The sequence below is a fragment of the Sorex araneus genome, chromosome 3 (assembly GCF_027595985.1).
Source record: "Sorex araneus isolate mSorAra2 chromosome 3, mSorAra2.pri, whole genome shotgun sequence".
Lineage (NCBI taxonomy): Eukaryota > Metazoa > Chordata > Mammalia > Eulipotyphla > Soricidae > Sorex > Sorex araneus.
The window spans coordinates 802,998-829,500 of record NC_073304.1 but is presented as its reverse complement, the minus strand read 5'-3'; the positions used below and the strand labels follow the sequence as shown (position 1 = coordinate 829,500).

At 64.6% G+C, this 26,503-nt stretch overlaps 1 protein-coding gene across 8 annotated transcripts in view; it reads left to right on the top strand.

Annotated features, from left to right (window-relative positions):
* The first annotated feature begins 3,102 nt into the window (after positions 1 to 3,102).
* Positions 3,103 to 26,503, top strand: part of KLC1 (kinesin light chain 1) — a 33,849-nt gene continuing 10,448 nt past the window's right edge. For 5 of the 8 annotated variants that reach the window (XM_055133738.1, XM_055133737.1, XM_055133743.1 and 2 more), the window contains exons 1-12: positions 3,104 to 3,261; positions 18,281 to 18,542; positions 19,181 to 19,411; positions 20,490 to 20,568; positions 20,820 to 21,045; positions 22,166 to 22,253; positions 22,493 to 22,594; positions 22,986 to 23,159; positions 23,431 to 23,530; positions 24,607 to 24,656; positions 24,738 to 24,805; positions 25,504 to 25,612. In XM_055133738.1, the coding sequence (XP_054989713.1) occupies positions 18,282 to 18,542; positions 19,181 to 19,411; positions 20,490 to 20,568; positions 20,820 to 21,045; positions 22,166 to 22,253; positions 22,493 to 22,594; positions 22,986 to 23,159; positions 23,431 to 23,530; positions 24,607 to 24,656; positions 24,738 to 24,805; positions 25,504 to 25,612 (1,488 nt within the window). In that variant the 5' untranslated portion in view covers positions 3,104 to 3,261; position 18,281. Of the gene's footprint in view, positions 3,262 to 18,280; positions 18,543 to 19,180; positions 19,412 to 20,489; positions 20,569 to 20,819; positions 21,046 to 22,165; positions 22,254 to 22,492; positions 22,595 to 22,985; positions 23,160 to 23,430; positions 23,531 to 24,606; positions 24,657 to 24,737; positions 24,806 to 25,503; positions 25,613 to 26,503 lie in introns of all 8 variants that reach the window. The other 3 variants (XM_055133736.1, XM_055133735.1, XM_055133739.1) reach the window with 2 other exon arrangements.

Below are 26,503 nucleotides of genomic sequence, written 5' to 3'. Positions count from 1 at the left end.
CGCAGAGCGCTCCTTCCCCTGGCCCTCCAGCAGCTGGTGACCACCTGTGCTCACCCAGCACCCGTCTTTGTCTTGCACACACCCTCCCTCCACCGCAGACACCCCCCCCCCCGATATACCACCCCACAGACAGGCTCACTGTCCCGTATACACACACTCTCCCACACAGACACACACAGACATCTTCCCGTACACACACCCCTCCCATGCACACGCACACACACACACACACACACACACCCTCCCTCTACCGCAGACACCCCCCCACCCCGATACACCACCCCAGACAGGCTCGTTGTCCCGTATACACACACAGACACACACAGACACACACACACACATACCCTCCCTCCACCGAAGACACCCCCCCCCATACACCACACACAGACAGGCTCGCTGTCCCGTATACACACACTCTCCCACACAGACACACACACACACACCCTCCCCCACCGCAGACACCCCCCCATACACCACCCCACAGACAGGCTCACTGTCCCGTATATACACACTCTCCCACACAGACACACACAGACATCTTCCCGTACACACACCCCTTCATGTGCACGCATACACACACACACACATATACCCTCCCCCACCACAGACACCCCCCCATATACCACACCACAGACAGGTTCACTGTCCCGTACACAACACACACACACACACACACACTCCCACATAGACACAGACACAGACATCTTCCCGTACACACACCCCTCCCATATACACGCACACACACACACACACACATATACCCTCCCCCACCACAGACACTCCCCCATACACCCCACCACAGACAGGCTCACTGTCCCGTATACACACACAGACACACACAGACATCTTCCCGTACACACACCCCTCCATGTGCACGCACACACACACACACACACATATACCCTCCCTCCACCGCAGACACCCACCCATATACCACCCCACAGACAGGCTCACTGTCCCGTATACACACACAGACACACACAGACATCTTCCCGTACACACACCCCTCCCATGCACACGCACACACACACACACATATACCCTCCCCCACCACAGACACCCCCCCATATACCACACCACAGACAGGCTCACTGTCCCGTACACAACACACACACACACACACACACTCCCACATAGACACAGACACAGACATCTTCCCATACATACACCCCTTCCCCCACTCCCTCCCATGCACATACACACCCTCCCCATATACACACACACTCTCCCATATTCACACATACACATACACACTCTCCCATATACACACATACACACACACACCCTCCCATACACAAACACACGCACACAATCCCGTACACACACCTGGACGGGGCAGCCTAGGGTGGCAGTCTCCCATGAGACTCTCCTTTGCTCAATCTGTCCTGGAGACAGGCCCTGGCCGTCCCCTGGCCCAGACCATCTTTTCAAGGGTTTTTGCAGGCAAACTGGGTCTGGGCATTGTTTATCCTTTTATTTTATAGGGGGGGAACAGGTGTGTTGACACATCGTGATGCTCAGGCTGTACTCCTGGCGGTGCCTGGGGGATGGGAGGGGGCCAGGGGATGGAACCCAGCTTGGCTGTGTGCACAACAAGCACCCTCCCCACTGTCCTATCTCTCTAGCCCCTTTTTCCTTTTCCAAAATGTCATCAAATGATGGGAAGTCACAAGGTTTCCAGGGGCCTGTTCATGTCTCATACAACTGAGTGGCCATCGACCTGGGACTTGGCAGTTCCCTCCCCAAGTGTTCAGCCTAAAGATGAAAACTGGTGTCCAGGGGATAGTACAGCAGGCAGGGTGTATGCCTACAGGGGGCCGACCTGGGTTTGTTCCCTGCATCCCATGTGGTCCCCCAAGCACCACCGGGAGTAATTCCTGAGTGCAGAGTCAGGAGATATCCTTGAGCATAGAAGGGTGGGACACAAAAATGAAACAAACTAAAACTGTGTCCAGGGGCTGAGACATAGTATGGTCAGCACATGCAAAACTGGCACCACATATGGTCCTCTGAGTGCTACCAGGAGTGCTTTCTGAGCACAGACTCAGGAGTAAGCCCTGAGCACTGCTAGGGCTAAGCTGGAGGCACAGCTTTCAGGCTGGGGTGCTGGGAGGGCCAAATGGGCGTCTCAGGCAGGTCTGGGTGGGGACGGCCAGCCTGCACGGGCCCCTCTGACTGTGAGTCGTGGAGGGCACGTGTCCGGGAGGGCATTCGTTTCTGTGCTTTCCCATCACTGCAGACTCACTGCCCAGTGCGCCCTCCCTTCTGTGGGTGCGGGCCTCTGGCTGTGGCCCTGCCCGCCGCTGGCCCCACTTGTTCCATGCCTTCCTCCGCGCTGGGGGCTGTGTTTTCTAGCCAAGTATTTGTGGAGAATGAAAGGGGCCAGTAGGAGTGGGGGGGCGAATACGGAGGTCAGCTGGGTCACGCGAGGCATCAGGTTTCCCGCTGGGGCCGGGAGACCCACACCAAAGTGGCACCCAGGTGGGTGCAGGGTGGGGTGAGGCTGACTCACGGCCCCTCTGTCCTCTCCCACCTGGAAGTCCATCCGCGTCCACACATGCAGGGCCCCGGGCCGCGTGCAGCCTGCATGCGAACCGCCTTCCCCGGGGCGCGCGCCTGTGCACGCGCGGGGGTGGACGGGCCACCCTGCGCCAATGCAGCGCTGCCCCGCGCCGGGCATCTGCCCGCTGAGTCAGGCCCGCGGGGGCGGCGCGGGAGGCGGCGGGGCGCTCCCGAGGGGGGCCCAGGTCCGCGGGGGGCTCCGGGCCCGCCTCCTTCCCCAGTCCGAGGGGGGCCTGGCCGGTGACAGCGGAGGACCCCGCCCCGCCCGTGCTGGGGGCAGGGGCTGCGAGGGCGGCATCCCGCTCCGGGCAGGCCGGGGGTGAGGACCAGCCTCCCCGAGGCCCGACAAACGCGCCCCCCGGCCACCCGCCCCCCCGGCCCGAGGGCGGAGGCCCAAGGTCGGAGCGCGCGGGGGGCGCGGGGCGCGCGCGGAGCCGGGTGGGCGGCGGCGGGCGGGCGGCGCGGGTGACGTCACCGGCGCGCGGCCGGGGGCGGGGCCTGGGGCGGGGCCAGGCGCCATTTGCGGCGGCGGCGGCGGCGGCGACGCGGCGACGGCGAGGCGGGGACCGCGCGGGCGGGCGGCCGAGGATGCTGCGGGGCGCCCCGGGCCCGTGACCCCACCCGCTCGGCTCTGGGCTCCGCTCGGCGCGCGCCGGCCCCGGCTGCTGACAGCGCGACGCGCGGCCGCCGAGCAGCACGGTGAGTGCGGGCCCCGCTCCCGCGCCCGCGCCCGCTCCCCGCCGCGCCCGGCCGCACCCCTGCCCGCCGCGCCCGCGCCCGCGCCCCGTCCTCCCGCCGCGCGCCCCCCGCGCCCCCGCGCCCCCGGGAGCCGCCGCGGCCCGCGGGATGCGCCCGGGAAGGCGGCGGCCGCGCTTTGTCCGCGCGGGCGGGGCCGGTCTGCGCCGCGAGGCCGGGCCAGCAGGGCGGGGGTCCCGAGCCGCGCGCGGGGGTCTCGCAGGCGCGGGGCGGGGGCCGCGAGGAGGACCCTTTGTCCCGCCGCCGGGTCGGGGCCGCGGCCACGCCCCGGGGTGCCGGGCCCTTCGGGGCGCGGCGTGACTAAGCCCTGGCCCGGCTCCCGGGGCTGCGCCGGGAGTGGTGGGGGGCGTCGGCCCCTGGCCCGCACCCCGCAGGGCGCCCGGTGGGGAGGCCCCGGCGAGGGCGGGTCGGGGGGCTGGCCCGGGGCTCCCTGCCCGGTGAGCGCGGGGCGGGGGGCTGGGGGGCTGGGGGGGGCTGCCCGAGGTGGGGCTCCCCGAGGTGGGGCTCCCGGGGGCAGGAAGCCCCTACCCCAGCCTGGCGGGGTGGGGGGCAGCGTGGCAGGTGCCTTGAGGGCGAGGCTGAGTAGGAAGAGGACAGCTGGCCCGGAAGGGAAGTGGGAAGAGGCTTTGTGGGTCTGGGCGGCCCCCTCCCCGCCCCTCCCCTTCTCTTCCCTCCCGGCTCTCCTCCCGGCCCCTCCCGGCCCCTCCCGGCCCCTCCCTACCCCTCCCTACCCCTCCCCTTCTCTTCCCTCCTGTCTTTCCTCCCTGACCCTCCCAACCCTCCCCTCCTCCTCCTTCCCGGCTCCCTCCCATTTCCCCTCTCCCTGGCCCTCCCCTTCTCCCTCTCGCTCCCCTCCCTTTTCCCTTCCCCTCTCCCCTTCCCTTTCCCATCTCTGCCCCTTGCCCCCCTCCCTCCCCCGGTCCGGCCCCTCCCCGCCTCAGCCCGGGCTGCAGAAGGGGCTGTGCAGTCTGCCAGAGCAGGCGGTCCTGGGGGGGCGTCCTGTCCTCTCCCTCACCCTGCCTGTGCCCGCTGCCTCCCCAGGGCTGGGCCGCCCTCCGTGCGGGCGACCCCTGCCCGTCCTGTCTCTGCTGGCTTGTTCCCAGCACTTAATAAGCGTTTGTAGAAGGAGTGGTCCTCAGTTGCTTCCTCAAGTCTTACCGGGGTGACTCACGGGTGACACCCCAGACAGAAAGGATGGGAGGAGCAGGCCCATGACAGGGTGTCGGTTCTGACCCAATCCACTGGCTGCTAGCGGGGCAGCCGACAGCTACGGTCTGGAGCCTGAGGGTCGCTGGGTCTGCTGCTGCCGGCCCAGCCCGGGCAGAGCAGGCGGGACTGGCCGCGAGCCAAGGACACTTCCCCTAGGGTGAGACAGCCCCTCCAGGCAGGAGATGCCGGGCAGCCCGTCCCGCTGCCAGCCCGCACCACATAAATAGACCTTGACACTGGCTTGTGGGGCCCGGGAAATAGGACAGTGTGGAGGGAGGGCGCTTGCCTTGCCCGTTCAAACCTCAGCCCCCTGCACGGTCCCTTGAGCGCACCGGGAGTAGTAATTCCTGAATGCAGAGCCAGGAGGAATTCGTGAGCACCGCAGGGTATGGCCCAAAAATTAAAAAAAAAAAAAAAAAGGCCTGTGATTTTATTTTTCTATTGTGATTTTTATTGTTTATTTTTGTTGTAACCAGCTTTTGGAAGCAGTGACAGCAGTTCGGGCCTGTGCGTGGCCGCAGACACACACCAGGCCTGGGACTGTGGGGACACTGGGCGCATTTCCTGCCAGCCAGTCCCTCTTAGCCGCAGGAGTCTCGCTTTGATGCGTAGCCTGACATCCTCCCCGGCTTTTCAGTTCTTCTTTTTGAGCCACCGTAGCAGTGTGGGGGCCACTAGGGCAGCCTGAGCCCCCGTAGTGCGGGGGGTAAAAACGCCAGCAGTGGAGTGAGCGTAAGAATGACATTGAGCCACCAAGGGAAGGTTCTTTCTGGTTTCTGGGCCACACCTGGCGGTTCAGGGCTTACTGCTGCCTTTGCACTCAGGAATCAGTCCCGGTGGGGCTGGGGGGGCCCCGTGGGATGCTGGGGATTGAACCTGGGTCAGCTGCTTGCAAGCACAGTGTCCTACACACTGCATCACTACGCCAGCCCCGGCCCGGGAAGTTCTTAAAGCCCCTGACCCGGGCTCTTGGTCCCCGTCCTGGGCGTGCCGCAGCTTTGTGGGGCTTCCCTGCCTTGGGCCAGCCCTGGCCGGGCCTTCCCTGAGGAGCCCAGGCGCGGTGTGGCCGAGGGGCTCCGTGGTGGCGTGTGCCCCTGAGTGTATCCCTTCTGTCTGACCGGCCAGTGGGCGGCTGCACTCTTGCTTCCGGGCTGCAGGAAGCCTTGCGGCCGTGCTCGCTTGCCCTCTGCCTGGCCAGGTCACGTCTGGGGACCCGCACTCTGGGTCACAGACTTCGCCTGCCTGGGCCTCATGCTCTGTGCATGTGGCCCCTGTGGGTGCCGTGGGACACACCCAGCATCTGTCTCTGGTGATGTCACACCCGGCGAGGCTCAGGGCTTACTCCTGCCTCTGCATTCAGGAATTACTCCTGGCAGTGCTCGGCGGACCATACGGGATGCCGGGGCTTCCACCTGGGTTGGCCGCATGCAAGGCCAGCATGCCCCCCGCCCCCGCCCCCCGCCGTGGTGATGTCTTGCTCTGTGGCCTGGCTGTGCCACCCCGTGCACTCCCGAGCTCCCGTCCATGCCCGACAGGGACTGGCACCTCAGTGGCTGTGAGGGGGGCGCTTCTTCATGGCGGTGGCTGGGGTGGGTAGCTGTGAGCCTGGAGTCGGGTTTCCTTGCCCACAGGAGGCTGCCGTGCCCCGGTGCCCGTATCCCTTGCTGTGTGGCCAACTCCGTTTTTCAAAGCAGTGTGGGCGCTGGGGTGGGCCCAGCCTGGTTCTGTCCCTGGCACCTCGGGCTTCCCCAGAGCAGCTGGTCAGGTGTGGCATGGCCCGCTCTCGGACCCTGAGCCCTCCGCGCTGACCTCTGGCCTTTGGCCCCTTGCAAGGGCACCAGGAGGGCGCTGCATGCGGGTCCCGGCCTCCGGGGCTGGAGCTCTTCCAGCAGGCGTGGTTAGTGTCTCGGTCCCTGGGTCGGGGTGCTGCCGCCGCTCCCCGTCCAGCGTGTTCTCGGACACAGCTCTGCAGGCGCATCTTTCTGCAGCGTCGGAGCAAGTTTCTGGCTGTCGAAGGCCTCTCCTGGCCCAGTGTGACCTGGTGATGCTGCTGTCTCTGTTCACTCTGGCTTTCGGGGCTCTGATCAGGGCTCGGGTCCCACTCCCTGTGATACTTGCCTCACGGGACTGGTGCGTCTGTCTCAGTGCCGGGACCCCACTCTGGGATCTGAACCATCTCCCAGCCCAGGTCTTGCGCCAGTGGCTGGCCTGGCCGACTTCCCTTCCTGAAGTGCCCTCAGCAGTCAGCGCTCAGGTGATGTCCAGGTATTTTCTCTGTGTGGCTCCAGCTTTCTGCCTCTTCTCTCCTGATGGTTTTTTTTTTTTCTTTTGGTTTTTGGGTCACACCCAGCGATGCTCAGGGGTCACTCCTGGCTCTGCACTCAGGAATTACTCCTGGCGGTGCTCGGGGGACCATATGGGATGCTGGGAATAGAACCCGGGTCGGCTGCGTGCAAGGCAAACGCCCTACCCGCTGTGCTATCGCTCTAGCCCCCTCTCCTGATTTTTTTTTTTTTTATTTTTGGGTCACACCCAGCAATGCACAGGGGTCACTCCTGGCTCATGCACTCAGGAATCACCCCTGGCGGTGCTCAGGGGACCATATGGGATGCTGGGATTTGAACCCGGGTTGGCCGCATGCAAGGCAAACGCCTTCCCCGCTGTGCTATCACTCCAGCCCCTCTCCTGATTTTTTTTTTTTTTTTTGCTTTTTTGGTCACAACCCAGCTATGCTCAGGGGTTACTCCTGGCTTTACACTCAGGAATTACTCCTGGCGGTGCTTGGGGGACCATATGGGATGCTGGGGATCGAACCCTGGTCGGCCGCGTACAAGGCAAACACCCTACCCGCTGTGCTATCGCTCCGGCCCCTCTCCTGATGTTTTTAAGCTTTGGAATCTAACCTAGGGGGCGGCTGAAGGGGCTGGGCTCAGTCTTCACGAGCAGGAGGACCAGGTCTGACCCGGCACCCATGGGCCCGCGCAGAGCTGGGAGTAGCCCTGAAGCTATTGGGATGGCCCCAAGGCCCAAGTTAAGGAATAGGAGGGATCAGTTCAATTAAAAAGGCTGGAGAGGATTGAGGTGCTTGCTTTTTATTTTTCTTTTTGGGTCACACCCGGCGATGCACAGGGGTTGCTCCTGGCTCTGCACTCAGGAATCACTCCTGGGGGTGCTCAGGGAACCATGTGGGATGCTGGGAATCGAACCCGGGTCAGCGGCGTGCAAGGCAAACGCCCTCCCCGCTGTGCTATCGCTCCAGCCCGAGGTGCTTGCTTTGCATGTGACCGATCCTGGTTTCACTGCCCCGTACCCCATAGGGCCTCCCAGGCCCTGCCAGGAGTGACCCCCAAGCACCACTGCATAGGCCCCTCGCCCCTGTGTGTGGAGCAAATAGAAGAGTCTGGAAGGTGCCTGGCAGGGGTGTCTGGATGTCAGCAGGTGTGGCCAGCGTCCATGGAAGCAGGCGTGGGCTGGCTGTTGTGTTGTTGGGTCACACCCGGTGGTGCTCAGGCGTCACTCCTGGCTCTGCACTCAGGAACTCTCCTGGCGGTGCTCGGGGGCCTTGCTGGATGCCGGGAGTCGCAGAGCAGGGGCCTGCCCTGCCGTGCCGGGGCAGCTCTGCGCTCTGGCCTCTCCGGCCCCTTCCTGCCCCGGCCCTTGTCCATCTCGTGGCCCTTCCCAGCGTGTACCCCCACCTCGTCCCCATTTGTGCCCTGACCCCCCACCACGTTCGCAGCCCTGCCCCCGTCCCTGGGTGCTGCCCCTTCCCTGCCCGCCCCCCTTTGTTTCCCGGCGGGTCATGGGGCGTGCCTGCGGCCCACGCACCTGCCCGTGGGCCCGAGTGTGCACATTCTGTTGTGCCCGGGGAGGTGACAGCTGCTGCTGCACTTGGCACAGGCGGGCAGCCGGGCCGAGCCAGTTGCTGGCTGCCGGCAGGCGCCTCCTGCTGCTGAGCTGTCCTCTCGGGCGCCCTGAGGCGGACTGCGTGTGTCCTGGGGGAATGGGCAGTGCTCTGGGCGCCGGCTGTGCCCGCAATCCCCGGGCCCGCCCTGGCCGCCACTGCGCAGGGACCGTGCGCATCTCCGCGTCTCCCAGTTCCAGCCCTGGCTGCCGGAGCCAGCGCCCGGGCTCTGCTTCCGCAGACTTTGTTTTGGTCCCAGGGGTGCTCGGGACTTTCTCCTGCTGTGCCGTGCGGGTGCTGGGGCTGGAGCCCTGGGTTGGCTGTGTGCAGGGCAGGGCACTGCCCGCCGTGCTTTGCTCTGGTCCCGTGACTTTTCTCAGATCACTTTCGCCAGCCACGAGGGAAAATGCTTCCCTTGCTGGGAGCCTTCACGTTTTAGTGCCTGTGGGGTGAGGGCTTTGTGCCGCAGCCCTGCCCCGGACACAGCCACCTCCGCTAGCTGGAGTTCTCCCGCCAGGCCCCTCTCTGCCCGGCCCTGCCCGCCCGTCCCTGCCTGTGACCGTCCTAGGAAGCAGGCTTGCCCTGACTGTTTCGTCAGTCGCTCTCCTTGTTCCAGGGTAAGCTGAACTTCACAGCACACCCCCTGGTCCTGTCTCTCAGGGAGCCTGGCTTGGATGCTGGCCGGGTGGGCGCTGGCAGGCACCTGGCTGCTGGGGAGACGGTGCGCTCGCTGGCCCAGCCCTGTCTCCAGCTGCTGGGGCGGAGGGTGGCACCTGCTGGCGCGTCCTCAGCCGCTGGCCCCGGGCTTCCCCACATCCCGGGAGCTTCCTCTGGGACTTCACCCGCATCAGAATAGGGTGCTATGGGCCCGAGCATAGAACAGCGGATGAAATGCTTTGCCTTGCCTTGCATGTGGCCAGCCCAGATTCAACCCTTGGCATCCCATATGCCCCCCCCCCCCCCGGCTTCCCCAGGAGTTAGCCCTGGGCACTGCCGGGTGTGGCTCCCCCCGAAATAGGAAGCCCAAATCAACACGGGGTTTGTGTCTTTTTGATCAGTATCAGCTAAAGAAACTTGGGGTGTATTTTACTGAGATATAATTCGCGTATGAAAACAGTCAAAAGGTTACGTAAGCAGCTAATTCCAGAACATTTCCTCACCCCAGAGAAATCCCGGCCCGTTGGCAGCCCTCCTGCTCCCCGCGGCCTCTGTCTCCCTGCCGCTCCTGGGCCACTTCCTGTGACGGGGCCTCGCAGTCTGCTCACTGGCACTGATGCGTGTCAACATTTTGTTCTTCCCGTGGCCTGATACTGTCATTCTGTGCCGGGGGCACTCAGGCCGTTCACCAGGTGGTGGACATTGGGCGGGTCACCCACATACGCTGTAACTGTCATTGTAGTGCCAGAATAGGCTCACGAGTGTTTGTCCAGCATTTAATTATTTTTTTTTTTTGGCTTTTTGGGTCATACCTGGCGATGCACAGGGGTTACTCTTGGCTCTGCACTCAGGAATCACCCCTGGTGGTGCTCAGGGGACCATATGGGATGCTGGGAATGGAACCTGGGTCGGCCGTGTGCAAGGCAAACGCCCTCCCCGCTGTGCTATCGCTCCAGCCCCTGGCATTTTATTTTTTTGTTACATTCCTCCACAGATTTTTGGGGGTGGCGAAGCTTGGCCAGAGCCGGCCAGCGGTGCTGTGCTAAGGAGACCTTGTGCGTCAGGGATTCGCCAGGCTGGAGCCGCAGCAGCCACGTGCAAGGCCATGCCCTACACGACTGGAGGGAGCGCAGTGGGGAGGGCGCGCGCCTGCATGCCGCCCACCTGGGTTTGATCCCCAGGTCCTCTTGGAGCACTTGAGGGTGCAGCCTCTCTGCCACTCTGCAGGGTCTTGCCTCAGGAGGTTGGCTTTTCCCTTGGGGCTACACCAGGAGTGGAACTGATGGCCGTTGGGGCCCCCCCCTGTGCCGCTGTGGGGCCAGGCCATGCCGGGATTTGAACCTGGCCTGTGCAGTTAGCTCTCTGGCCCGCCTAGTGTAGCCCATTTAATCTTGACAGTCCCCACGCTCACGTGACCCTCGGCACTGCCGGCCTGTGACCTGGGGCGCAGGCTGCCCACTTGGCACCTGAGAGGTGGCGGCCAGCACCGGCCTGGCAGGGGAGACGTAGGCGCTCGGGGTCCCCTCTGCGGGCCCCTCCTGCCCAGGCGTCTGCCGAGAGCTCCCCAGGCCACGCTGGGGTGGGGGAGCCCCCCACCGCCCACCCTCTGCCTGGTAGGGCTGCCGTGGGGAAGCCGGCCAGGGCTCAGCTCCCTCCTGGGAGACGCCTCTGCCACTGGCCTGTCGGCTGCTCCTGTGCCTCAGTTTCCTGCGCCCCGCCCCAGCCCTGCCCCAGCCCTGGGCTTCCCCGTGGCCTTCCTTGTCCAGGAGCTGGGGACCAAGTCAACCCTCGAACACCCGTGCGAGCTCCCCGGAGGGGCTGTTCCGGGGTCCCCGCCCGGACTCCCACCTCCCCGTTCCCGGGGTCCCTCTGTGGGTGCCCCCGCCCCCACTGGAACCCCTACCCTCCCGCTTCTCCCCCCCCGGATGACTACTTTCCCGTTCCCGTTAGTGCACTTGGTCTTGGGAACGTCCTTTCCCGCTGTTGGGCCAAACCCAGCCTGCTCGGGAGAGCCCTGGCGGGCTCGGCTCCTGCCGCCTCTCCAGCCTGCGCGTCTCTGCCCGTTCCCACCCGTTGCTGTGGCACTGGCTGGTCGGGGCAGCTCGCCCCCAGCCGCCTCACTCGCACACGTGGCGGCCCTGGGCCCAGCAGGCTCGTCAGTCCGCTGCTGTGCCCGCGTGGCTGGTGCCGCTGAGGCGAGCCCGACCGCGCCCCCCCGCTGCTCCTGGCGCCGAGCCCCCCTTTGCACCACGTGTGTCCGGTGTCTGTCCTCGTCTCCGTGCTGTGCTGGGTTTTCAGAAACCCTGGCGGAAGTGCTGCTTCGTTCCCGGTCCCCTGACGGCCCAGTTGGGGTCACCCTCTGGCGAGGCCTCGGACACGCGTGTGGGCAAGCCGGGGTGGGGGGCTGCCCACCGTGGCTTCTGCTCTGGGCTCTGTGCTCACCCCTGGCCTGAAGGGTGGAGTGGATGGCGAGTGCCGGTTGTCTCTGGAGGGGCACCTGGCAGGCTCCTGCCACGAGCCCTCCCCAGCCCCTCGTGTTCTCTGGGGCCATACCTGGTGGCGCTCGGGCTGCCCCCGGCTTGGTCCTGCTGCCCCTCCCGGTGGCTGGGGAGGGTCCTCCTGTGTGACCGTGCGCCTCAGCCCTGAGCCGGCTCTCTCGCCCCTCGTCTGGGTCTTGACCCAGGCTACCTCAGCCTGCCATGGCCTCTGCAGGCTTTAAATAAGCTTGTTGGGGAGACCTCTTGCTGTGCACGCAGTGACCCGGGTTCGATCTCCATGAGATCGTATGGTCCCCTGAGTCCCACCAGAGTGACCCCCGAGTGCAGAGCCAGAAGTAAGCCCCGAGCACTGCAAGGTGTGTCCTGAAACAAACAGGCACACACAAAAAGGCTATTGTTTGGACAGTTTGAGATTTGCTAACTGCCTGCACTGCCAGGGCTCGGCTTCCCCATGGACCCACGTCACTGGGGACACCTGTGACAGGGTCTGGATCACGCCCGTGTGTTCCACGTGGCTTCCAGCCACCAACCCGGGTCTTCCTCTGGGTGCTGAGGCCGAGCGTGCATCCAGCTAGTACCTCAGAGTCGCGTTTCACGCTCTGCTTGGGCGTGGCTGCTTTCTCTGACGAGTGACCTTTCCTCAGCTCTCCTTGGTCCTGCCGGGTCTCCGTGATGCAGGTCGGAGAGGCGCTGGCCGGTGTTGGTAGAATGTCTCAGTGTGACTTTGGCCAAGGTCTTTCTTGCTTCCCATCACACTGGCCTTGGGGTCTGGGCAGGAACCAGAGTCCCCAGCTTGGCCAGCCTTGCCCGAGGCCTTTGGAGAAGTGGTTGATTCTAGCTAGAGCTGGCTAGAGAGAGGTCAGAAGGAGCCTGGAAGGTTCCAGAAAGTCAGCGTTCTCATCACTGAGGGAGTGGCCTATCTGAGTGATGGAGACCCACCACTGGCCGCACACAGTTGGATCCCTCGTACACAGTTCTCACGTGTACAAGTCTCGTGCACAGGACCCATGTGAGCAGGTCCATGTGTGCAGGTCCCACGTGAGCAGGTCCCATGTGCACCAGTCCCAGGAAAGCAGGTCCCATGTGTCCAGGTCACATGAACAGGTCCCATGTATGCAACCAGGCCCCACTCGAGCAGGCCCAGACTGGGCAGGTCCCGAGTGAGAGGGCCCAGCTGGGCAGGTCCCGCGTGAGAGGGCCCAGCTGGGCAGGTCCCGTGTGAGCAGGTCCCGCGTGCACTGGCCCCAGCTGTGACAAGGCCTGTATCGGTTCGGGCTGTGTCAGTGCTGGGAGCAGCGGTGAGTGGTGCTGTTTTAAGGTTAGGGCTGAGGTAGGGTCAGGGCTGGGTGGGGACTGGGGTTGGTGCTGGGATTAGGGTAGGGCGAAGGTCAGGTTTGGAGTTGGTGTCCGGCTGGGGTCAGGACTAGGAGAGGACTGGGGTCAGGGTCCGAGCAGGGCTCAGGCTCGGGGAAGGCTGCTAGTTAGGCCAGGTGATAGGGTTCAGCATCGGGTTCGACCAGGTTGGAATCGGGCTCAGGGTTAGAGTGAGGATCGACGCTTTTGCTCGGGGTAGGGTTGGGCCCACAGTTAGGTAGGGGCGAGGTTGGGGGTTAGAGCCTAGCGTTGAGGTTTAGTCCTAGGTCCAGGGGTAGGGGTAGGGCTGAGTGAGTGACAGGGTTCATGGATGCAGCTTAGGGCCATGTCAGGCTAGGGCTAGGGATTGGGGCGAGAGGTCAGGGTCAGGGTCAGGCTAGGAGTGGAGCTAGGGCTAGGGGTTGGGGTGAGAGGTTAGGGTCAGGGTCAGGGTCAGGCTAGGAGTGGGGTGGGGTGCTAGGACCAGGGTTGGGTGTAAGGATTGGCTAGCGGTTAGGGTAGAGGTAGGGGCGGGTGTTGGGTGACTGGGATGGTGGGTAGGGTTAGGGCCTGCGGAGCCGAGGTTGAAGTTGGTTAGGGTTCGGGCTGCCCTTGAGGTGTGTTTGGGGGAGACTGGTGTGAGTATAGGTGAGGGGAACGAAGGGGTAGGTTTGGAGTGGGCCTGGCGTCAGAGTTAGGCGGGATTAGGGTCAGGAGTGTGGCTCAGGGTAGGGTTGGGTTGTGGTTGTGGTTGGGGTAAAGGCAGTGTAAGTGTAGATGTAGGGTAAGGTTGGTTAAGGATTTAGTTTAGATGGGTTAGGGAAAGGCTAAGGGTTGGTTTTAGTGATAGTTTTGGTTCTTTTTGCCACACCCAGTGATGTTCAGTGGGTACTCCTGGCTTTGTACTCAGGAATTATTCCTGCAGGTGCTTAGGGGCCTTTCTGACAAGAGTCAGTGCCGGGACTGACCCTTGATTGGCTGCGTGCAAGGCAGGTGCCTTCCCGCTGCACTGTCGCACTGGCCCTCGGGTGTTAGTGTTTGGGTAGGTCAGAGTGGCTTAGGATCAGGGTCAGGGTCAAGGTTATGGTAAGGGTCAGACCTTTTGGGTTAAGGTTAGGGTAGGGTTAGAGTTAGGCTCAGATCAAGGTTAGGTTCAGTTTATGGGTAGGGTTAGGGTAATTGTTAGGGTCAGTGTCAGGATCAGGGTCTCATCTAGGGTCAAGGTCAGGGTTAGGGCCAGGGTCAGGGTTAGAGTGGAATGGTAGAATTGTATGTTGTATGGGTGCGTATGTGAGTGGGGGGGGGTCAGGCACACAGTGTGGGGAGTGTGTGAGTGTGGGTGGGACACTGGGGAGTGTGAGTGTGCGGGTGACACTGGGGAGTGTGAGCGTGCGGGTGGGACACTGGGGAGTGTGAGTGTGCGGGTGACACTGGGGAGTGTGAGTGCGGGTGACACTGGGGAGTGTGAGCGTGCGGGTGGGACACTGGGGAGTGTGAGTGTGCGGGTGACACTGGGGAGTGTGAGTGTGCGGGTGGGACACGGGGGTGTGAGTGTGTGGGTGACACTGGGGAGTGTGAGCGTGCGGGTGGGACACGGGGGTGTGAGTGTGTGGGTGACACTGGGGAGTGTGAGTGTGCGGGTGGGACACTGGGGAGTATGCGGGTGACACTGGGGAGTGTGAGTGTGCGGGTGGGACACTGGGGAGTGTGAGTGTGCGGGTGACACTGGGGAGTGTGAGTGTGCGGGTGGGACACTGGGGAGTGTGAGTGTGCGGGTGACACTGGGGAGTGTGAGTGTGCGGGTGACACTGGGGAGTGTGAGTGTGCGGGTGGGACACTGGGGAGTGTGAGTGTGCGGGTGGGACACTGGGGAGTGTGAGTGTGCGGGTGACACTAGGGAGTGTGAGTGTGCGGGTGACACTGGGGAGTGTGAGTGTGCGGGTGGGACACGGGGGTGTGAGTGTGTGGGTGACACTGGGGAGTGTGAGTGTGCGAGTGGGACACTGGGGAGTGTGCGGGTGACACTGGGGAGTGTGAGTGTGCGGGTGGGACACTGGGGAGTGTGAGTGTGCGGGTGGGACACTGGGGAGTGTGAGTGTGTGGGTGACACTGGGGAGTGTGAGTGTGTGGGTGGGACACTGGGGAGTGTGAGTGTGCGGGTGGGACACTGGGGAGTGTGAGTATGCGGGTGACACTGGGGAGTGTGAGTGTGCGGGTGGGACACTGGGGAGTGTGAGTATGCGGGTGACACTGGGGAGTGTGAGTGTGCGTGTGGGACACTGAGGAGTGTGCGGGTGACACTGGGGAGTGTGAGTGTGCGGGTGACACTGGGGAGTGTGAGCGTGCGGGTGACACTGTGGGGTGTGTGAGTGTGCGGGTAGGACACTGGGGAGTGTGAGTGTGCGGGTGACACTGGGGAGTGTGAGTGTGCGGGTGACACTGGGGAGTGTGAGTGTGTGGGTGACACTGGGGAGTGTGAGCGTGCGGGTGGGACACGGGGGTGTGAGTGTGTGGGTGACACTGGGGAGTGTGAGTGTGCGGGTGGGACACTGGGGAGTATGCGGGTGACACTGGGGAGTGTGAGTGTGCGGGTGGGACACTGGGGAGTGTGAGTGTGCGGGTGACACTGGGGAGTGTGAGTGTGCGGGTGGGACACTGGGGAGTGTGAGTGTGCGGGTGACACTGGGGAGTGTGAGTGTGCGGGTGACACTGGGGAGTGTGAGTGTGCGGGTGGGACACTGGGGAGTGTGAGTGTGCGGGTGGGACACTGGGGAGTGTGAGTGTGCGGGTGACACTAGGGAGTGTGAGTGTGCGGGTGACACTGGGGAGTGTGAGTGTGCGGGTGGGACACGGGGGTGTGAGTGTGTGGGTGACACTGGGGAGTGTGAGTGTGCGAGTGGGACACTGGGGAGTGTGCGGGTGACACTGGGGAGTGTGAGTGTGCGGGTGGGACACTGGGGAGTGTGAGTGTGCGGGTGGGACACTGGGGAGTGTGAGTGTGTGGGTGACACTGGGGAGTGTGAGTGTGTGGGTGGGACACTGGGGAGTGTGAGTGTGCGGGTGGGACACTGGGGAGTGTGAGTGTGCGGGTGACACTGGGGAGTGTGAGTGTGCGGGTGGGACACTGGGGAGTGTGAGTATGCGGGTGACACTGGGGAGTGTGAGTGTGCGTGTGGGACACTGAGGAGTGTGCGGGTGACACTGGGGAGTGTGAGTGTGCGGGTGACACTGGGGAGTGTGAGCGTGCGGGTGACACTGTGGGGTGTGTGAGTGTGCGGGTAGGACACTGGGGAGTGTGAGCGTGCGGGTGACACTGGGGAGTGTGAGTGTGCGGGTGACACTGGGGAGTGTGAGTGTGCGGGTGGGACACTGGGGGGTGTGAGTGTGCGGGTGGGACACTGGGGGGTGTGAGTGTGCGGGTGACACTGGGGAGTGTGAGTGTGCGGGTGACACTGGGGAGTGTGAGTGTGCGGGTGGGACACTGGGGAGTGTGCGGGTGACACTGGGGAGTGTGAGTGTGGGACACTCAGCGTGTCATGTCCTTGCTGTGCCGGGCAGCCTGGCTTTTCAGCCTGGCTGCGACAGTTTCCTGGGTGCCGTTGCCTCTCCCCGTGCCTTGGTTTCCCCGATGGCTCCGGGCAGGGCGTGTGCTGGTGCTCAGGGCCCGACCCGGCTCCTCTTGCCCCTGCTCTCAGTGGACAGGCCTCGCGCTGTCGTGGCCTTCCCCGCATCTCCGGTCTCCCTGGCAGACCCCAGTCTGAGGTCACCGGAAGGTCAGGTTTGCTTCTGGCGTGCGGGCGGCCGCCAGGGGACCCGAATGGGTGCTGGGGTTCTTGCGCCTGCGTCACCCGCTGCCCGTCTGTCTCCCCCCTGCTCCGGGCTCCGGCCTCACACCTCCTGCTTTCCACTGGCTGTGGCCGTGCTTGAGCAGGGCTCCGTGGGGCGGGCGACTCTCACTGTCCCGGCACTCACCTGGCCGTGTCCCGCCTCCCTGCAGTGCAGCCGCCCCCCGGCCCCCCAGTCCCCTCGTGCTCTCCTGCTCCGTCCTCTTACCCTCCCTCCCTGTCGCTGTTTCTCCTTCACCACCTTCTTCCTTCTCCTCCCTCCCCAAAAAGCTATCACAACGCCAGATTTACAGAGTTACTCGCAGGACACCTGTCAGGGGTGCAGTGTCCCACCACTGTCCCCTTTCCGCCTCAGGCTCAGTTTCCCGCCCACCCCAAGCCGCCTTTACTCTTATTTATTGACTTTTTTGATTGAATCACTGTGAGATAAACCCTTCCGAAGTTGTTCACGATCGGGTTTCAGTCATGCAGTGTTCCAACACCGGTCCCTCCACCAGTGCACAGTCCCCAGCCCTGTGTCCCGGCTCCCTCTCACCACCCACCTCCTGCCTGCTCCTCCTTTGTTTTTATATATTTATTTTTTAAAGCCTGCTCATTTTTATTTATTTATTTGCTCTTTGGGTCACACCTAGCGATGCTCAGGGGTTCCTCCTGGCTCTGCACTCAGAAATAACTCCTGGCGGTGCTCGGGGGACCCTATGGGATGCTGGGAATCGAACCCGGGTCAGCCGCGTGCAAGGCAAATGCCCTGCCGCCGTGCCATCGCTCCAGCTCCAAGCCTGCTCCTTTAACAGACACAGAATAATTGACTTTACATTGCTTGTATGAGCTCAGCGGGCTTCCACTCAGTGCTCCCTTCTGATTCGCTCTGTGAGGTTTGGAGGCGTTGCCTCAGGAGCTGGCGTTGGCGACCATGTCTCTGGCGTCTCTCCAGGATCAGTCCTGAGGCAGGGCCGTTTCTCCTGTTACTGCAAGGAAGGCGCTGTCCGTGGTGTTGCCTGGGCCGGCCTGGCACGAGGGGTGCAACAGGTGCCACCTGCTCTGGGGAGGACTTAAGAAATGTCACTGTTGTGAGCTGTGCACAGCTCCTTTGCTGCCACAGTGCTCAGGAGTTACCTGGAGATGCTCAGGTGACATCTGTAAGCTTGTGCTGTGTCTCCAGACCTAGAGCGTTATTATTATTATTTTTGTCTTGTTTGAGCCATACCTGGTGATGCTCAGGGGTCACTCCTGCCTCTGCACCCAGGAGTTAGTGTGATGGTGCTCGGGGACTGTATGGGGTCGTGGGGGTCAAACCTGAGGTGGCTGTGTGCAGGGCGACTGCCCTCCCCTTGTTAGCGCTTCGGGCCCTGGTCCTGGCGTCCCTTCATGCAGAGCCCCCCACTCCCCGCTGGGAACAGCCCCCCAGCACTGAGCACTGGGGGGCAGAGTTCCGTAACCTGCGACACACAGCTGGGGCTGCACGCTTGCCCCTCTGACGAGACGCCCTCTCCCCCCAGGATGCATGACAACATGTCCACCATGGTGTACATAAAGGAAGACAAGCTGGAGAAGCTCACGCAGGATGAGATCATCTCCAAGACCAAGCAGGTGATCCAGGGGCTGGAGGCGCTGAAGAACGAGCACAACTCCATCCTGCAGAGCCTGCTGGAGACGCTCAAGTGTCTGAAGAAGGATGACGAGAGCAACCTGGTGGAGGAGAAGTCCAACATGATCCGGAAGTCGCTGGAGATGCTGGAGCTCGGCCTGAGCGAGGCGCAGGTAGCCGGCTGGGACGCGTGCTGGCCGAGTGGGGGGGAGGGAGCGGCTCCTCAGGCCGTCAGAGCAGCCCTCGCCCGGGGTCTCCCTGAGCACTGTGAGCACCCCCGAACAGTGGTGCCAGCCGTCCTGCTGGGTGGGAGTCCTGTGGGCCCAAAGGGCACCCCCCCCCCCGTCAGCAAACGTGCCCTGGGGGTCGGCAGTTCTGGGCTGCACAGGAAGGTCAGGGGTCAGGGTGTGGGGTGCTTTGCCTCGGAGCTGGGCTGGGAAGAGCCCCAGCACCGGCCGGTGTGGCCCCTAAGCCCAGACCCAGACCAGACAGGGAACGGGCAGGCCGAGGAAGCCCACCCTGGATGGGTCTTGGAGGGGGGCACGCGGAGCCAGAGCCCCCCCCAGAGTGGACACATAGCCCCGGGTGCTGGCACTGGCGGGCTCCCCCATGTGGAACGGGGTGACCGCTTGTCCCCCAGCCCTGCCTCTCCGCTCTGTCCTGCGCCCTGGGGGCAGACGAGCCAGTCCTCGGGGCCGCAGGGGGGCTCAGCAGGGCTCGCACGCCGCGTGTTTGGGGCTGCCGGGCGGGGCGGGCTCTGGCGCGGGACCCTGGGGTGGGCGGGTGCTCACCGCGCGTCTCGCCTCCGCAGGTCATGATGGCCCTGTCCAACCACCTCAACGCCGTGGAGTCGGAGAAGCAGAAGCTGCGGGCGCAGGTGCGGCGCCTGTGCCAGGAGAACCAGTGGCTGCGGGACGAGCTGGCGGGCACCCAGCAGAAGCTGCAGCGCAGCGAGCAGGCCGTGGCCCAGCTGGAGGAGGAGAAGAAGCACCTGGAGTTCATGAACCAGCTGAAGAAGTACGACGACGACATCTCCCCCTCGGTGAGTGCGGCCCTCCGCACCCCTCCCTGCCCCCGCGCCCCGCCCCTGCCCGGCCAGGCAGGCACAGGCAGCCGAGTGCCCTTCCCCGTCTTGGGGCGGGCGCTTCAGCTGCTGTCCCAGCTCAGCCCCTCTGAGCCCGGTGCCTGCCCCTCCTGGGCTCACCGGGGTGGCCCTCCTGTCACGGCTCCTACTGCCTCAGTGCTGTGGGGGTCAGTCCTGATGGTGCCTGAGACGGCTTTTGGGTGCCCCCAGGCGGAGTGCTCTGGCCAGGGAGTGTCATGGTACTTGGTATCACGCATTTGCTTCCAAAGAAAAGGTGTCAATGGAGTTGGGGTCTCCCTGCACTGCTGCCCTGGAATGGCGGGGCAGGCTTCCAGGCGGGGACAGGGACAGGGACGGGAATGGAGGGGCAGGCTTTCAGGTGGGGACAGGGGATAGAGGTGCAGGCATCCAGGCGGGGACAGGGACAGGGACGGGGATGGGGGGGCAGGCGTCCAGCCGGGGACAGGGACGGGGATGGAGGGGCAGGCGTCCAGGCAGGGTCAGGGACGGGGATGGAGGGGCAGGCATCCAGGCGGGGACAGGGGACAGGGACGGGGATGGAGGGACAGGCATCCAGGCGGGGACAGGGACGGGGATGGAGGGGCAGGCGTCCAGGCGGGGACAGGGATGGAGGGGCAGGCATCCAGGCGGGGACAGGGATGGGGATGGAGGGGCAGGCGTCCAGGCGGGGACAGGGATGGGGATGGAGGGGCAGGCATCCAGGCGGGGACAGGGACAGGGACGGGAATGGAGGGGCAGGCGTCCAGGCGGGGACAGGGACGGGAATGGAGGGGCAGGCGTCCAGGCGGGGACAGGGGACAGGGATGGAGGGGCGGGCATCCAGGCGGGGACGGGCACTCTCAGGTTCCTCCCAGCGAGCTGCGTCTTCTGTTCCTTCCCTCAGCCAGGCGTGCTCAGACTCCTGGCTGCCCTGTCCTGGGGCCCAAGCAGGGAGCGTCTCAGTTTCGTGACTGGGATTCCTGGTGGGTGCCCCGTGGGTGTCTGCGCTGTGGACTGACTGTAGGCCCCTTTCTAGGAGGACAAAGACTCCGACTCCAGCAAGGAACCCCTGGATGACCTTTTCCCCAACGACGACGACGACCCTGGTCAAGGCAGTAAGTGGGTGTGGGGGCGTGACGGTGTCTGTGGGCTCCGCACCTGGGGCTGCGGCTGCTACTCGGGCCCCTCCTCTGGGTCCAAGAGCAGCCCCCGCACAGGTACCCAGCTGGCCCAGGGGTGGCGGCCCACAGAGCTGCTTCCGAGCCGGGAAGTCACTGAAGGCTGGAGGGTGCGCTGTATTTTGTGTGTGCGTGCGTGTGCGTGTACATGCGTGCCGTGGCGCGGCTGACCTGGCGTCTGTCTGCAGTCCAGCAGCAGCACAGCAGTGCGGCGGCCGCTGCTCAGCAGGGCGGCTACGAGATCCCGGCGCGCCTGCGCACGCTGCACAACCTGGTCATCCAGTACGCGTCCCAGGGCCGCTACGAGGTGGCCGTGCCGCTGTGCAAGCAGGCGCTGGAGGACCTGGAGAAGACCTCGGGCCACGACCACCCCGACGTGGCCACCATGCTCAACATCCTGGCGCTGGTGTACAGGCAAGCGGGCTCCCTTTGCTTGGCCCGACCACGCTCCTCCTTCGTGCCGCCCCCAGCTTCTGGCCGTCACTTCGCCCCCGTCTGCCGGGGTGACTCGGGACCCAGCACAGCCACAGCCTCCGTGACCTCGGGGACAGGCTGCCTCCTCCCCCGTCCTCATGCCTGTGTCTGTTCTCACAGTCGTCTGGGGGTGCAGGGGTGTAGCCCTGACGGATGCGAGGGAGCTTCCCTCTCCCAACCCACTGGGGTGTCGAATCTCTCTCCGCCAGCGCCTGCCGGCTCCGGCTGCTGGGACCGGAGATAGGTGTGGCCTTCGCTCCTCTCCCAGCATGCTGGTAGCTGAGGCGTCGGACCCGGCACCTCAGAGAGGCAGGCCAGGGCACCGGGGCGTGTTTGGCGGCGTCTCAGCTGTGCACCGACCCGGGCGCCCTGGGGAGCAGTCGCTGGTCTCACAGCTCACCCAGCCCCCGCCCTGTGGTGTGGTTACTCTCTTCTTTGTGATGTGGCCTCTTCCAGTTTAGCAAACTTTCTTCTTTCCTTTTGTTTTAAAAAATTAGTTTTTGGTCACAACCAGGGATGCTCAAGGAACAGGGTCAGGCCGGGGTCAAACCAGACTCCCTCACCCGAGCGTGCTCCTCCTGACCTCTCAGCCGCTCAGCTGCCATTTGGGGGGCTTCAGGCCTGGGCGGGCGGCAGGCTCTCACCGTGGGGCCCGTGTGTCCTGCGTCCAGTGTAGCAGGCCCGAATGGCGGCTGAATCGTCTCTGCAGCATCCCCAGCGGCTCGTGTAGGCCTGGGGCAGCACGGGTGCCGGGAGGAAGGAGGGAGGAGGGCCCCAGCGGTGCCGGTCTCGGCGGCAGGTGTAGGCCTGGGGCAGCACGGGTGCCAGGAGGAGGGAGGGAGGAGGGGCCCCAGCGGTGCCGGCCGACAGTGGAGCTGAGAACGGTCTTTGCACCCCTGCCCAGGGGCGTGAGAGACGGTTCCGTGGCCAGGGCACCTGCCCTGCGTGTGGCCAGCCTGGGGCCTGGGTCCGGCCACCCAGATGGCCCCCGAGGCTGCCAGGCTCCGTGTGGCGGGCAGTGGCTGGTTGCAGACGGTGCTGATGTGTCTGTCTCCCCCAGAGACCAGAACAAATACAAAGACGCGGCCAACCTCCTCAACGACGCCCTGGCCATCCGCGAGAAGACGCTGGGCAAAGACCACCCCGCGGTGTGTACCCCCGCCTGCTCTGTTGCCCTGGCAGGGAGCTGCCCCCCGCAGCCTCAGCGCCACTCTCCCGACCCCAGCCAGGCTGCCCCTTCTAACCTTCCCCGGGAGACCCGTCCGCCCGGCCCCGCTCAGCTCCGGGGGCCCCGAGCCCCACCTGCCCGCCGGGGGCTCCGTCGTGTGTGCTGCGTGACCCCCTGCGGGGCAGCGCCCCCTCACTGCTGTGCGTCCCTGTGCTGCAGGTGGCGGCGACGCTCAACAACCTGGCGGTGCTCTACGGCAAGAGAGGGAAGTACAAGGAGGCGGAGCCACTGTGCAAGCGGGCGCTGGAGATCCGGGAGAAGGCGAGCCCGGGGCCCGGAGGGGGCAGGTGCCCGCGCGAGGCTTGGGCTGGATCCCCGGCCCGGCTGCTGCTCGTCCGGCCGCAGGACTAGGCCAGGAGCCGTAGACTGTGCAGCGTCCTCAGCTGCCTGCCGGGCTGGGTGGCCGCGGGCTCTCTCTGTGGCGTGTCTCTGGGCATCGGATCCGGGCCGCGAGGACCGGGGGAGCCCTTGGGCCCGCGGTGTCTGTGGCTGCTCTGCCTTCCTGAGGCGGATCACTGGGTCTGAGCTGCTCGGCGAGTCGGGCGAGGGCAAGCAGGGAGCGCGGCTGTGTCACTCGGTCCGAGGAGGGTCTGAGCCGGGGGTTCCTGCGTGCGGGGTCCCGGCGGCACTGACACGGCTGCTTCCTGACCAGGTCCTGGGGAAGGACCACCCCGATGTGGCCAAGCAGCTGAACAACCTGGCGCTGCTGTGCCAGAACCAGGGCAAGTACGAGGAGGTGGAGTACTACTACCAGAGGGCCCTGGACATCTACCAGACGCGCCTGGGCCCCGACGACCCCAACGTGGCCAAGACGAAGAACAACCTGGTACGTCCCGGCGGCTGCGTGCAGCTGTGCTGCCTCCTCACGCTCTGCCCCTCTGCCCACGGTGCCCCCTGCTGTGTCCCTGCCACCGCGCCCGCCCTGGTGCCCCCTGCTGTGACCCTCCCTGCCCCCGTGCCCGCCCTGGTGCCCCCTGCTGCGACCCTCCCTGCCCCCGTGCCCGCCTGCGGTGCCCCCTGCTGCGACCCTCCCTGCCCCCGTGCCCGCCTGCGGTGCCCCCACGGGCGCTGCAGGCCTGAGCTGGGCGTGTCTGCAGGCGTCCTGCTACCTGAAGCAGGGCAAGTTCAAGCAGGCGGAGACCCTGTACAAGGAGATCCTGACCCGCGCGCACGAGAGGGAGTTCGGCTCTGTGGACGGTGGGTGTCAGCGCGGCCCAGCAGTGTGGTCCGGGGGGTTTCCGGAGGGGAGGATATGCCGCGCAGAGCTCCCGGCACGCACAGGAGCTGTCCCCACCCGGTGCCCCGCCTCTGCGCTCGCCTGTGCAGGCAGAGATCTGCCCAGTCAGATCTCTTTCTTCGGGCGTTTCTGGAAACCCAGCGTCTATTCGTCTCTGTTCAGGAGCGGAGCAGAAGCCCTTGGCGTGCTCCCTGCAGGGCTGGGGCGGGGCACGGCGAGGTGCCAGGTCCCCCCGCCCTGTTCCAAGTTCTCCCCTCAGTGAAGATGCTCGGGGGGCGCTGGCTGCTGGCAGGGCCCGGGCGGGAGCAGGACTCTGAGGGCCCGCGGGAGCCTCTTCCCTGCGTTCGCTTTTATCTTCGCCAGTGCCCGGCCGCGGGCCGGAAAGGCAGGTCCATCTGTTGGGTTCTTCAGCTGGAGTCCAGCTCCGCACGTGGAGGGTTTCTGAGGACACCCCCAGCTCAGGTTCACAGATCAGCAGCATAGCATGTGGGACACCCCTGTTCAGGCCTGCCTCCCTCCGTCCCCTGAGCACTGAGCCAGGAGTATCCCGGAGCACCTCTTGACTGCGGTGCCCAAACCCAGAAGCACTGGAAGAGGGCTGTGTCCTACTCTCAGAAGTGAGGGCCAGTGGCCGAGCTCAGGATCTGTATGTGGAGAGACGGGGTTCTAGCCCTGGTGCCAGCTCTAGCGAGACAGGTTAGGATGCTCCGGAGAGACGGTTCGTGTCTCCTCCGGGCTTGCTCCCGCGGTTCCCACTATTCCTCTGGCGGTTTATTGTTTCGTTTCTCAAATGTGAAATTCTCCAGGTGCTCCTGGGGGTTCCAGCACAGGAAGTTATGGGGACCCGGCGTTGGTCAGAGCCCCCCGCAGCTGCCTACCCATCTCCCCCGGCGGCAGCTCTCCACTTGCCCAGGGGCTGCCCTTTCTGGCTGCCGTGTCCTGTCTCGAGGCCGGGGGTGGGCTCAGACAGGAATGAATCCGAGCGCTCCGGGGCCATGAGGGCCACTGCCCTCGCTCACTGCCCCTTCTCCCCCAGACGAGAACAAGCCCATCTGGATGCACGCCGAGGAGAGGGAAGAGTGCAAGGTAGGGCAGGGCCTGCGGCACCTTCCAGGAGGGACGCCTGTGGTCTGCGGAGCCGCCTCTCAGTCGGGTTCTCTGTTCCAGGGGAAGCAGAAGGATGGGGCGTCGTTCGGAGAATATGGCGGCTGGTACAAAGCGTGTAAGGTGGACAGGTAGGACGCAGGCTGGGCAGGGAGCAGGGCGTGCTGCCCGTGCTGCCCGGAGCCCCTCAAGCCCACGCCTTGTGGCAGGCTTCCTCCTGGCCCTGGACCGCCCTGCGGCCGAGCTGCTGCTTCTCACCTGGTGGTCTGGGGCGGGGGGCGGGAGCAGGTACTTAGGCGGAGGAAGCCGACAGCTGGCCAGTGCCGCTGTCCTCACCCCCGCTCCTCTCGCGGGACCCTGCGTCTTCTCACGGGAGCCGGCCCCTCCGGGCTCTTCCCCGCCTCCCTGAGACGCAGGCTCCCAGGCTTCTGTCTGAGCCCCCGGGATCTGGCTCAGAACGTGTGTTCCCGAGTTCCCGTGGCTGGTGGCTAAGCGCGTGCACGCTTGCAAGCGTGTTGTCACACAGACGCGGAGGGTCTGAGTGTCCGCCCTCGGCTTGGCCTGGCAGAGGGCAGCGCTGCTCAGGGGCCGGCCAGTGCCGGGCTCCAGCTCGGCCTCGTCGGGGCGAGGCGGATCTGTCTCCTGAGCTCTGTCCACAGACCTGAGTCTGCTGGTCCTTTCGGTCATCTTCAGTGCGCGGTGCACTAGCCGGTGCTGGCGTGGGCGTGGGAAGGGGCTCGGCTCCAGGTGACGGCTCACAGGCTGCCGTAGAGCTGCCTGACGTTCATGCCCACAGTCCACGGGTCACGGCTCATGTGCTTTCTTGCAGCCCGACTGTTACAACGACTTTAAAAAACCTCGGAGCTCTCTACAGACGTCAGGGCAAATTTGAAGCTGCTGAGACCTTGGAGGAAGCAGCCATGCGGTCACGGAAACAGGTTTGTCAGGTGCCCACTCGTCACTGCCAGACCCGAGTGGGCCAGGAGGCCTGTCATGCCTCAGTGGGACAGGAAGCTTCGGCAGGTGTTTGAACGCGGCAGGAAGGTCCAGCAGGTTGCCTGAGTGTGACAGGAAGGTCTAACAGGTGTGGTAGTGTGACAGGAAGGTCTGTCAGGTGTCCCAGTGTGACAGTGTGACAGGAAGCTTTGTCATGCCCGAGTGTGACAGGAAGGTCTGTCACGTGTCGGAGTGTGGCAGGAAGGCTTGTCATGCCCAGTTGTGGACGGGATGATCTATCAGATGCCCTAGTGTGACAGGAAGGTTTGTGATGCTCGAGTGTGACAGGAAGGCCGTCAGGTGTCCAAGTGTGACAGGAAGGTTTGTCATGGCCGTGTGACAGGGTAGTCTGTCACGTGTCTGAGAGTGACGGGAAGGTGTGTCAGTGCCGCTCGTGTGGACAGTGAGGAGGCCTGAGCACAGCGGTGTGAGAGGGCCCAGGCCCAGGCAGGCCAGCCCGGCAGGCGTGATGGCTGGGCAGAGAGGCCCGGCCGTGGGCTCAGTTCTGCCTGCGGGAGTCATGAGGCGTGAGGCTGTGTGGGACACGGCTGGCCGGGGCGCGAGAGTTTCCTTCCGCACAAGGAGATGCCGACCTCCTCCTGCAGGCTGGGGTGTCTCCGCGCAGGGGGCTCCCCGGGGTGGGCCTGTGGACAGGGCAGGCAGAGGCCCTGCGAGACCCAGGCTGGCGTCTGTGTGAGGGTGCCACTCCGGGGCTGCTGGACACTCGGCCTGTCCGGTCTGTCTCTGGGATCCTGACGCTGGACTCAGCTGTGCCTGGAGCAGCCCAGGGGAAGCCACCCACCTCCCGGGAACACTCAGCCCCGCAGTCCTGC